Raw genomic sequence first — 10392 nt, 5'->3', positions numbered from 1 at the left:
CCCGGCCAGCGCCATTGGTCTGCACCCGGGGCGGGGTTCCCACGTCTCTCATTGGTGGACGGCGTAGGGCTCGCTCCGTCCCGCGGCGATCGCTGTGCTAGTTGATTGGGCTTTAGCTCTGCCAATCCGGAGCTTGAGCCCCTAAATTGCGGGTGGAGGGAAGTGGGTGGAATAGGGAGGAAAGGGAGCGTGGGGGACGTGTGGTTGCTCACAGAAGTGGTAAGAATTTTGCAATCGGCCTCAGCAAGGAGGCTTGGGTAAAAGGAGGAGGAGCCAGGCGGCGCTGGGAACCGACCCAGGAGTTTCGGCCTAAAAAGTGACGACTCGCCCTACAAGGAGAGTTTGCATATTTATGAGGAACCACCGAGACCTTGGAGGATCTGACAGTCTAGAGGGGCCAGAACGCCTCGTTTTTAGCACGTTTCCGTTTCCGTTAGGATATTAGCGGTTGGTGAGCATCATGGCAACCGTGGTAAGTGCCGGCGTGCGGAGGGCTGAGGAGCGGCCCCGCTCTCCCGAATCTGGGGGAGGAGGGCGCGGGGGGCTCGGGCTCCTCGGTCTGAGGGAGGAAGGGCTGGGGGTTCGAACTCCTGGTCTGAGGGACGAGGGGATGGGAGCTGGACTCCGGGCCTGAGGGAGGAGGGGCTGGGGGCCTGGACTCCGGGTCTGAGGGAGGAGGGGCTGGGGGCCTGGACTCCGGGTCTGAGGGAGGAGGGGCTGGGGGCCTGGACTCCGGGTCTGAGGGAGGAGAAAAGAAAGAGCTGGTTTCCCGGAATCGTGGGGTCCAGTGGATGTTTATGGTCTCAGTGGTCAGCTCTGATAGCAACTCCAACTTCCGGTCCTGAGGGTGCATTCAATGGCCAGTTCTGCAGTCCTTTGCCCTAAAGTCTGTTGAGTATTTTAGTGTCTTGGGCCCCAAGCCATCCAGAAATCTTTGAGTTGTTAATGGTGGGAGTGGCACCTGAGTACCAGGGAGAAGTGCAGACGGGACATGTCCTGTGTGCCTGAGAGTGTCGAGTCACTTAGGGAATCTTGAGCCAAAAGAAAGAGTGTTGAGAACCCAGAGGGTGTCCGTGGGGAAGGAAAAGGGCTCGGGCCCGCTCATATTTCCAACACCTCATATAGGACATGCCCAGTATGGATGCTCAGTAAATTATCACTTGAATCTTTGAATGAATGTGAACTCCATAAAAGAGAGACCAGATACACTGTGGTTGGCACCAAGTACTTGCTCAAGAAACGTGTGAATGGAGAAAGGATGTGGTCTTAGCTTCCAGATGCCTGGGTTCCCATGGTGGCTCCAGATGAGGGAAGGGCGGAGGTGAGAGTTACTGGTTCTTGGGGAGATGAAATTTGATTCTTGCTGTTTCCATGGCACGGGGGTAAATAGGGAAGCAGAAAAGGAAAGGGCAGTGGCCATACTCCTGAGAACCGGTTCCCATGGGTGTGGACGAAGTTTTGGAAGTATGAGGGGCTGGTGGGTGCTGAGTTTTAAAATGACTTCTGTTTCTATGGGGTTAATGGTCAGCAGGGGATCAATCAGAGAGGCTTATGGTGGAAGGAAAGGCCTTGTAAGAGGTGCATCTGTTTAGTTGGGATTGCTAAGAATTGGGATTCCTGGATCCATGTCAATTTTTGGCCTCAGGATCTGATGGGCTGTGTAGGGGTATGTTCTGTCTTCTGATAGTGGCTCGGGGGCAGTGACCAATGCTCTTGGGTTCCATACTTATGAGGAGAGAGTATGTGGGAGGGGCCACAAACAGCAAGGGAGGAAATCATACAATATGTGGTCCTTTGTACCTGGCTTTTTTCACTCGGCATAATGTTTTCTAGGTTCACCCATGTTGTAGCATGAATCAGAACTTCATTCCTTTTTATGGCTGAATAATTTATTATATGGCTATACCGTATTTTATTTCTCTGTTCATCAGTTCATAAACATTTTGGTTTGTTTTCACATTTGGTTATGAGTAATGCTATTATTAACATTCACATGGATCTCCAGTGGGTTCTTAAATTGTCCCACCTAGTGTTTACTCATCTGTCTCCCCTACATGAGAAGGGATGGTGGTTGGCTTCTCTCTTTGGAGACCCAAGGACAACAGGGGGCCCTAGTACCTGCCTTTTGAATGTACTTTAGTACATCATTCATTCAAACCCCAAACACTGAGCCCTCCATGGGACACACATCCAGTGGAGCCAAGAACATGGATCCAGTGGTTTCTCTTGTGAAAGTGAGATTACACATGGATATCAGACTCCCAAGGGAGGCCCTTCCTTCTGTCAGGACATCCAGAGATAGACCTTGTCCCCATTTTCCTGGGACTCACAGTGTAGTGGGGTCAACCAGCCAGCATTAGTTGGCAATAGCTGAGAGAGTGGGAGTGACTGGTATTGGGGCTGTCAGCCTGCTTGTGGGGAGGAGTGGAAGGGACTTTCTCATGGGAGCTGGCAGGAAGGACAGAGTAGGAGTAGGTGGGAACTGGGGTGACAAGGGCTCTTCTGACATGTCTTCCTCAGGCAGCCACAACCAAGGTCCCAGAGATCCGTGATGTGACGAGGATTGAGCGTATTGGTGAGTGAGCATGGATCAGGAAAAGGGCTATAGACCCTGCCTACCCTGTGCACCCCTGGAAAGCCAACCTGCCCAGGACCCCTAAGAGGCATGCAGCCTGCATACCATTCCACTATTTGATGGGGGAGGGTCCTGAGGCCACTTAGGTCAGAAACACTAAGTAATAGTGATCGCTAGCCTTCCTGGTTACCTAATCTGATTCAGTGTTTAACCAGCTCTTGGTGATTTGGGTCCTGCTTTGATGCATTCTAAGAAGAGCCCCTCTCATTTACTGAGCATTTAACATGTCCTGCCATCCCTCCAGTGAGGTGGGGATTTGGGCCCCCATTTGGCCAAACCAGGGCCCAGAGGGGAAGCCCCTTACCTCAGGACACACGCTATTGTGAGCTGACCAATAACTGTCTTTTGGTTCTTTCTCTGCACATAGGTGCTCACTCCCACATCCGGGGACTGGGGCTGGACGATGCCTTGGAGCCTCGGCAGGTAGAGCTGATCAGGGTGGGGGTGTGAAGCCTGCTCCCTGGTGGGAGGCCTCAGGTGGAGGGTACTGAGGGTCCCCAGGAATATGGGGACTGTTATTTCTTCCAGACCTTTAGCTACATATTTATAAAATTCAGCCACATGTAGAGTTTTATTGGTCTTTAAAAAATTGGGGTTCAAAAGGCTTTTTGGCTTTTCCCTGACGTCCCAGTCAACATCTGCTTTCATCTCACGAGCCAGGAGGTGGTAGAAATGCTGGGGTAGCCCAGTGGGAGTCACCTGGTGTGTTCTCGCCTCCCACCCCACAGGCTTCCCAGGGCATGGTTGGCCAGCTGGCGGCCCGGCGGGCAGCCGGTGTGGTGCTGGAGATGATCCGGGAAGGGAAGATTGCCGGGCGGGCTGTCCTCATCGCCGGCCAGCCGGGCACCGGGAAGACAGCCATTGCCATGGGTAAGAGACCTCTCGGGACATGAGCTCTTCTGGCCTCTGCCAGATAATCCCTCCCGTGTAAGTCAAAATCAGATCCAGATGCATTTAACAGATAATCAGAAATGGCTGTGGCTTAACCACACACGGTTCATTCACTCACATAGAAGAATCTGAACTTAGGCCATTTAGGGCTTGTCGAGCAGTTCCATGAAGTCTTCTACCGTCCCACCTCAACATTCTCTGCACTTGTTTCCATGTGGGGGTCACCTCGTGTTCCAAGAGGTCTGCATAAGCCCCAGCCTTCCCACCATACTTCGTGTAGCAGGAAGAAGAAAGAGGAATTACAGTAAGGTTGTACCTGTTAGATGTAGCTCCTGTAAGCACTTGCCTTGCCCACACACTTTTGCTCATATTTTATTGACTAGAACTTAATCCTATGGTCACACTCTGCTGCAAGGGAGAGTGAGACATTAAAATAAATTTTTATATTTTAATTTGAACCCCTGCTACCTTAATACAATGAGAGTTCTCGAACTAAGGAAGAAGATGGGCATTGATTAGACAACCAGCAGTCTCTTTTGCAACCCACTAGCAATTTAAGGTCTTTTTACTCATAACTGCCCCTCATCCCTGTTGAACTGCTATCCATTCTTCCAAACCCTACTTGGGCATCTCTTCCTCCGTGAAGCCTTCCTCAACCCTTCTCTCTTCCCACTCACTCCTACCTTCGTGCTCAGACTGAGACAGGCAGTGAGAATCGAGGTAAGAACCAGGTTTTCAGTTCAGATGAAGCAGCACTCATTCAAGCCCTCTGCTGTGCCAGTCCCTGGACCAGACGCTGGGGACACACAGATGAGTGAGACCCAAGCCCTGACTTAAAGTCAGGGAGGGAGCTGCCTGTCTGGGGGAGGTGGTTGTGGACACAGTCCCTCCCAGCGTGGTGGGACTGTAATGAATAGAGGAGGCTCCTGACCCTCCTGGGGGAGGACATGGTTGTCAGAAGAGGCTTCCCAGATAGGTCAGTACCTGAGGTAAGACTTGCAGGATGCCTGGGAGTGTCCCGGACAGAGAGCAGGGGGCAGGATCTCTGGGCACCAAGTGTGGCACATCTGAAAAGGGGACCGGGAAAAGTTCCCACTGTACACTGGTCAGTTCTGTCTGTGTGACTTGGTTCAGAGCTGGGCAGAGCCCTAGACAATGGCTGCTGGGAGGGGAGCTCAGTGCTTGGAGCCATTGGAGGCACAGCCCTGCTGTAGCCTTCTGACCCCAGGCCTCACACCATAGAGAAGGCCTGGCCCTGTGCTGGTAAGATTATAGTGTCATAAAGTTGAACCTCTGGACAGTGTGGTTTCTAACCCAGTGTCCTGTTGAGGCCTCTGTCCCTGGCTTTCTTTGCGTCACCCTGTCTGCCCCATAGCTCAAAGAGCTGGTGCTGCCACAGAGTAGGTGTTAGGGGACCTGGTGCTAGGGCCACTGCCACCCACCCGGACTGCCCTCTCCCCAGGCATGGCGCAGGCCCTGGGTCCTGACACCCCGTTCACAGCCATCGCCGGCAGTGAGATCTTCTCCCTAGAAATGAGCAAGACAGAGGCGCTGACACAGGCCTTCCGGAGGTCCATTGGCGTCCGCATCAAGTAAGTGCGGGGCAGGGGCGGGGGATGGGGCAGCTCCCAGCAGCCTTCAGACAACCCCTGTCTTGTCATAGCCAAGGGCTGGTGGGAGTTAGCGATTCCCATGGGTCCAGGAGTCAGGAGCTCTCTTCAAATCTGCTCTTTGACTAGGGAGGAGACCGAGATCATCGAAGGGGAGGTGGTAGAGATCCAGATTGACCGGCCAGCCACGGGGACGGTGAGTCTGCTCCCAAGTGTGAGCCACCTCCAGGCGGGAGGGTTAGGGTGTTTGGGTCTGCGCTGTGGTCAGATCCCATGGGATGTTCCAGCCGCAGATTGGAGCATTTGCTCCAATGTTACCCCAATAAGAACTTAAAAAGTTAAAAATAGAAGTAAAGTAGAATATTTAAATATAGAGAATGTTATTCCCAAGCTAGTTGTTTAAATTAGATTCTCATATAGTAGGGGATCATTTGAATGGACAACAGTTCGTTAATTTGTGAGGGACACTGTAAGCAGTTAAAACCAAGTGGCGGAATAAGAGGTCTGGAAGATTCTCATAGTGAATTCCTAACAGTTAGGCTTAAACACCTGCCCCGTGGGGTTTACACAGCTCAGTACTGGAAGGTGTAACTGATGGGTGTGATTCTCTCCCTTTTTTTAACCTAAGCCTTTTTTTTTACCATTTTGTTATAAAACAGATACAAAGAAACGTAATCAAAGGTTTTTAACACCTGTAAACAGCCTCTTAAATTCATCCCATCTATTGGCTTTTAAATTTTAAAAATATAATAGAACTTGGGGTGGTGAACACACAATGCAATATACAGATGATGTATTATAGAATTTTACACCTGAAACCTATATAACTTTATTAGCCAATGTTACCCCAATAAGAACTTAAAAAGTTAAAAATAAAAATAAAGTAGAATATTTAAATATAGGGAATATTATTCCCAAGCTAGTTCTTTAAGTTAGATCCTGATTACAGAAGAAATCCATGGATACACCCTACCGTTAAAAATAAAAAACCCAAACTTTCTTTAACTCTCTCCCCAGTCCTAGCCCTTTGGTCCTGCTACCTGTCCTTACAAAAGGAGCAGCCCACTGTGGAGACAGTTCAGAAAAACGAGAGATAGTTGGATATGCTGGGAAAAGCCTAGAAAGAGTTGACTGCTGATCTTGTGGGGAGGGGTGTGTGGCAGTTTTGTTTTCTTTGCTGTGTTTAGCTCTGTTTTCTGTGTTTGTGATTGACCCCAAAACATCTTTTATTTGGGTATAAAAAAAGGAATGTTCTCTGAGTGTGATCCCCTTGGCCATCTCTTGGGACCTCAAGCCTGTGTTGTTTTTATAGTCTTTGTCTTTTAGGTTTTTGTTTGTTTACTGGGTTTTTCATACTAGCTTTGTTGAGGTGCAGTTGACATGCAATAAGCTGCCCACATTGAAAGTTTCCAGATGATATGTTTTGACATACACGTGTCCACAAATGAAGCCATCACCACAGTCGTGGCAGAGAATGCACCCATCACCCCCAAAGCCTCCTTGTGTCGTGCCTGTTTCAAAGCTGTGTTAGGAAGACACTGGGGCCCTCTCAGAGCCCTTGCCTGATGTGTTACCCCTCTCAGGGCTCCAAGGTGGGCAAGCTGACCCTCAAGACCACGGAGATGGAGACAATATATGACCTAGGCACCAAGATGATTGAGTCCCTGACCAAGGACAAGGTCCAGGCCGGGTGAGCAGTGGGGGCTGCAGCACACCCAGAGTGGCGGGGAGCTTGGGCACATCCCTTTCCTCACAATCCTGCCCTTCTTCCCCTGCAGGGATGTGATCACCATCGACAAGGCCACAGGCAAGATCTCCAAGCTGGGCCGCTCCTTCACACGCGCTCGCGACTATGACGCCATGGGCTCCCAGGTGTTCTGGGGCATTGGAGATCCCCTTACTCTGGGCACCAGGATGTTTCCCTGGATCTTCCTGTCACCCAGCCTCATGTCCCTAGTACTCCTGGTTCTTCCCTGTACCCTCTGGGGCAGTGGGGTGTGGACCAGGTGTGGCGGCTTGGGGGGTGGCAATGGGAGAAGAGGGGACACTGGATGTGGGTGTGACATGCGACCCAATGGCTCCCAGGTGTGTTGGCACTGTGCTCATGGTTTCTGAGGTCCCCCGTGAACCCCTGTACCCTCAGTGCTCTTGACTACTTCCTGGGCCTGGGATTTCCATGTAACCCCCATCTGGATTCCCAGCTTCTTCCCAGGGAGTCCCAGTCTCCCCCAGACAGAGCCCCACGGGCCCTCCTTCATGTTCTTCTCTGCCCTGTCTCCACCTCCCCACCCCACCCCGCCCCATAGACCAAGTTTGTGCAGTGCCCAGACGGGGAGCTCCAGAAACGCAAGGAGGTGGTGCACACCGTGTCCCTGCATGAGATCGACGTCATCAACTCCCGCACCCAGGGCTTTCTGGCCCTCTTCTCAGGTGAGGCCCAACCATCCCACCTCATCCTACCTCGTCCCACCCTCCTCCTGTACTGCCCACCCCTGACCAGGCTCTTCTCCATCCCTGTCTGCTGTCTTCTGTTCTCTATCTGTGTGTGGTTTGTCCTTCCCCATCTGTTGCAGAGTCCCTCAGGTGGTTTGATGGAGGCACAGCCCTCCCCTTTCTCCCTCCTGAGTTCTCTTCCTCCTCTCTGGGGACATTTCAGACCCCTCACCCTCCTGTCGCTCTGCCACTCCAGCCTTGGTCTCCCTTCCCCTGTCCCTGCTGCCTCGCCCTCCTCTGTCTTCACCAACTTCTGGCCTGGATCCCTGCCTCCTCTCTGACCCTGCCCTCTACCACCCTGCCTCCCACAGGTGACACAGGGGAGATCAAGTCAGAAGTCCGCGAGCAGATCAACGCCAAGGTGGCCGAGTGGCGTGAGGAGGGCAAGGCGGAGATCATCCCTGGGGTGCGGACCGGATGTGGCGGCTTGGGGGGTAGTGGGAGAAGAGGGGACACAGGTGGTGGGTGTGACATGTGCCCCAATGGCTCCCAGGTGCTGTTCATTGATGAGGTTCACATGCTGGACATCGAGAGCTTCTCCTTCCTCAACCGGGCGCTGGAGAGTGACATGGCACCTGTCCTCATCATGGCCACCAACCGCGGCATCACCCGGTGAGCTGGCTGTGGGCCCCTCAAGGCCTCTGGGGAAAGGGGTGCTCTGGGCGGTGAGTACAGCCACAGGGTAAATGGTGTGTTTGTTGAGCACCTTGTTGGGAAGGTGTGGGCTCCTCACAAGTACCGTAGCCCGGGCATGAGTTACAGCAAAGTGAACTGTGAGTTCAGTGGGAATGCATCAATAACATATATTAAATAAGTCATCTTTAAACAGAAGCACATAAAACTAGGCAGTATACTGCCTGGTTGGTTGACAAAAGTACTGTGACCAGAGGCTTACAAGAACCTAACCGTGTATTTTCCTCGGGAGCAGTGATTCAGTGTTTGCTGATTGAGTGTTTACCCCCATTTCATAGAACGTAACTCCCACCACTCATAAGAATTACCTGTATTTCCTAGCGCCTGCCGCATGCCATGCCCTGTGCTGGGCCAGGCGCAGCAAGGAACAGGGCCCGCACGGTCCCTTCCCTTGTGTCAAGCAGGGGAGTGAGACCTTGATCCGCTAATCCCAGACCTAGCTATCCAGCTAAAACCAGCCGGGCTCTCCAGCGGGATTGACGCAGTGGGGCCTGGCTGCGCAGTCAGGCACTGACGCCAGCTGTAGGCTGAAGGTTAAGTGGTATTTGGCCCAGTGAGTGGGCTGTGGTGGAGGGGGTGGGAAGGAGGATTCCCAATAGAAGAAATGGACAGCCAGGTTCTGGGAGCATCACCCTGACTGAGCTCCCTCCCTTTCCCTTCTTCTTCAGAATCCGGGGTACCAGCTACCAGAGCCCCCACGGCATCCCCATTGACCTGCTGGACCGCCTTCTAATTGTCTCCACCTCCCCCTACAGCGAGAAGGACACAAAGCAGATCCTCCGCATCCGGTGCGGGCAGGGCCAGGATGTGGGCCTGTGAGGCAGGGCTGGTGTCCACCCTATTTGACAAATGGGGACACAGATCTGGGGGTTAATGACTGACTCAAAGTCTCTGGGCCTGCAAGACGTAGGGTGGGGTATCCAGGCAGTGGCCTCTGATGCAAGATGAGGGCCCCTGTGGGGAAGGGAGGGGAGGTATTGTGACTGACATGGGGAGAATCAAGAGGCCCAGCCTGTGCCTCAGTGGCCCTTCTTGCTCAGTGTTCTGCAGTTCTGAGGATGCAGACTCCACATGTTCTCCAGGGGAAAGGGCCAGGGGCTTGCTGCAGTCAGAGGCCTGACCTTGTCTGAGCCCCCCACCCCACCCTCCTGCAGATGCGAGGAGGAAGACGTGGAGATGAGTGAAGACGCCTACACGGTGCTGACCCGCATCGGGCTGGAGACCTCATTGCGCTATGCCATCCAGCTCATTACCGCCGCCAGCCTGGTGTGTCGGAAACGCAAGGTCAGCCAGCTAGTGAGCCCTGGGGCTAGGTTCAGTGACTGATCCACTACTACAAATGCTTTGAGTGGGTTGTCGCATTTAGTCGTAGAATATACATCTTCAGAGGCAGGGAACTTTGTTCTCTTAGGTTTATTTCTGTGTCTCCCCGCCTGACACACAGTAGGTGCTCAATAAACATCTGTTGACTGAGAGTTGATACTGTTAAGTCCATCTTACAGTTGAAAAAACTGAGGAATGGAGAGATTGGGCCCACAGCCAGGAGAGGCTGAGACGAGATTTGAACCCAAGTGATGTGGCCCGAGTCCCTCCCGTGACCCTCCCAGGGAGGGCCACACTGAGGTCCACTGTCCCCCTTTAGGGCACAGAGGTGCAGGTGGACGACATCAAGCGGGTCTACTCGCTCTTCCTGGACGAGTCGCGCTCCACGCAGTACATGAAGGAATACCAGGACGCCTTCCTCTTTAATGAGCTCAGTGAGTGTCATCCCCCCACCCCCAGGCCCCAGGGTGGCATGTCTGGAGAGGTGGGAGGGAGCCTGGCCTGGAGAACTCAGGCCCTGGCCTCTGGGCCACAGTGACCACATGGCTTTTCTCCTCCCCACAGAAGGTGAGACCATGGACACTTCCTGAGCTGCTGCTGTTCCCCTTCCCCTCTCCCCCTCCCTGTTTTCTACCAGAGTTCTGACACTGTGACTTTGTATAAAATGGTTCTGAAACTGGACCCATCGTGTGTGTATTGTGTGTTCACGAGCATGTGTACCCAGAGCTCAAAGACAGGCAGCCCCAG

At 52.9% G+C, this 10392-nt stretch overlaps 1 protein-coding gene across 2 annotated transcripts; it reads left to right on the top strand.

Annotated features, from left to right (window-relative positions):
• The first annotated feature begins 32 nt into the window (after nucleotides 1-32).
• Nucleotides 33-10326, top strand: RUVBL2 (RuvB like AAA ATPase 2). Of its 2 annotated transcripts, none has more exons than XM_081118845.1 (15): nucleotides 33-472; nucleotides 2521-2575; nucleotides 3003-3058; nucleotides 3364-3505; nucleotides 4989-5118; nucleotides 5266-5332; nucleotides 6720-6826; nucleotides 6915-7008; nucleotides 7443-7566; nucleotides 7941-8035; nucleotides 8123-8241; nucleotides 8991-9110; nucleotides 9477-9606; nucleotides 9965-10079; nucleotides 10210-10326. In XM_081118845.1, exons 1-15 carry the CDS (start codon nucleotides 461-463, stop codon nucleotides 10233-10235), a joined length of 1392 nt encoding a protein of 463 aa, XP_080974971.1. In that variant the 5' UTR covers nucleotides 33-460; the 3' UTR covers nucleotides 10236-10326. The 2 variants fall into 2 exon arrangements, with proteins under 2 accessions (XP_080974971.1, XP_080974972.1); XM_081118846.1 differs by having other exon boundaries at nucleotides 129-472; nucleotides 10213-10326.
• The last annotated feature ends 66 nt before the right edge of the window (nucleotides 10327-10392 follow it).

The sequence above is a fragment of the Miniopterus schreibersii genome (assembly GCF_964146895.1).
Source record: "Miniopterus schreibersii genome assembly, chromosome: 18".
In the NCBI taxonomy this organism is placed as follows: domain Eukaryota; kingdom Metazoa; phylum Chordata; class Mammalia; order Chiroptera; family Miniopteridae; genus Miniopterus; species Miniopterus schreibersii.
This window is presented reverse-complemented; position numbering and strand designations above follow the sequence as displayed.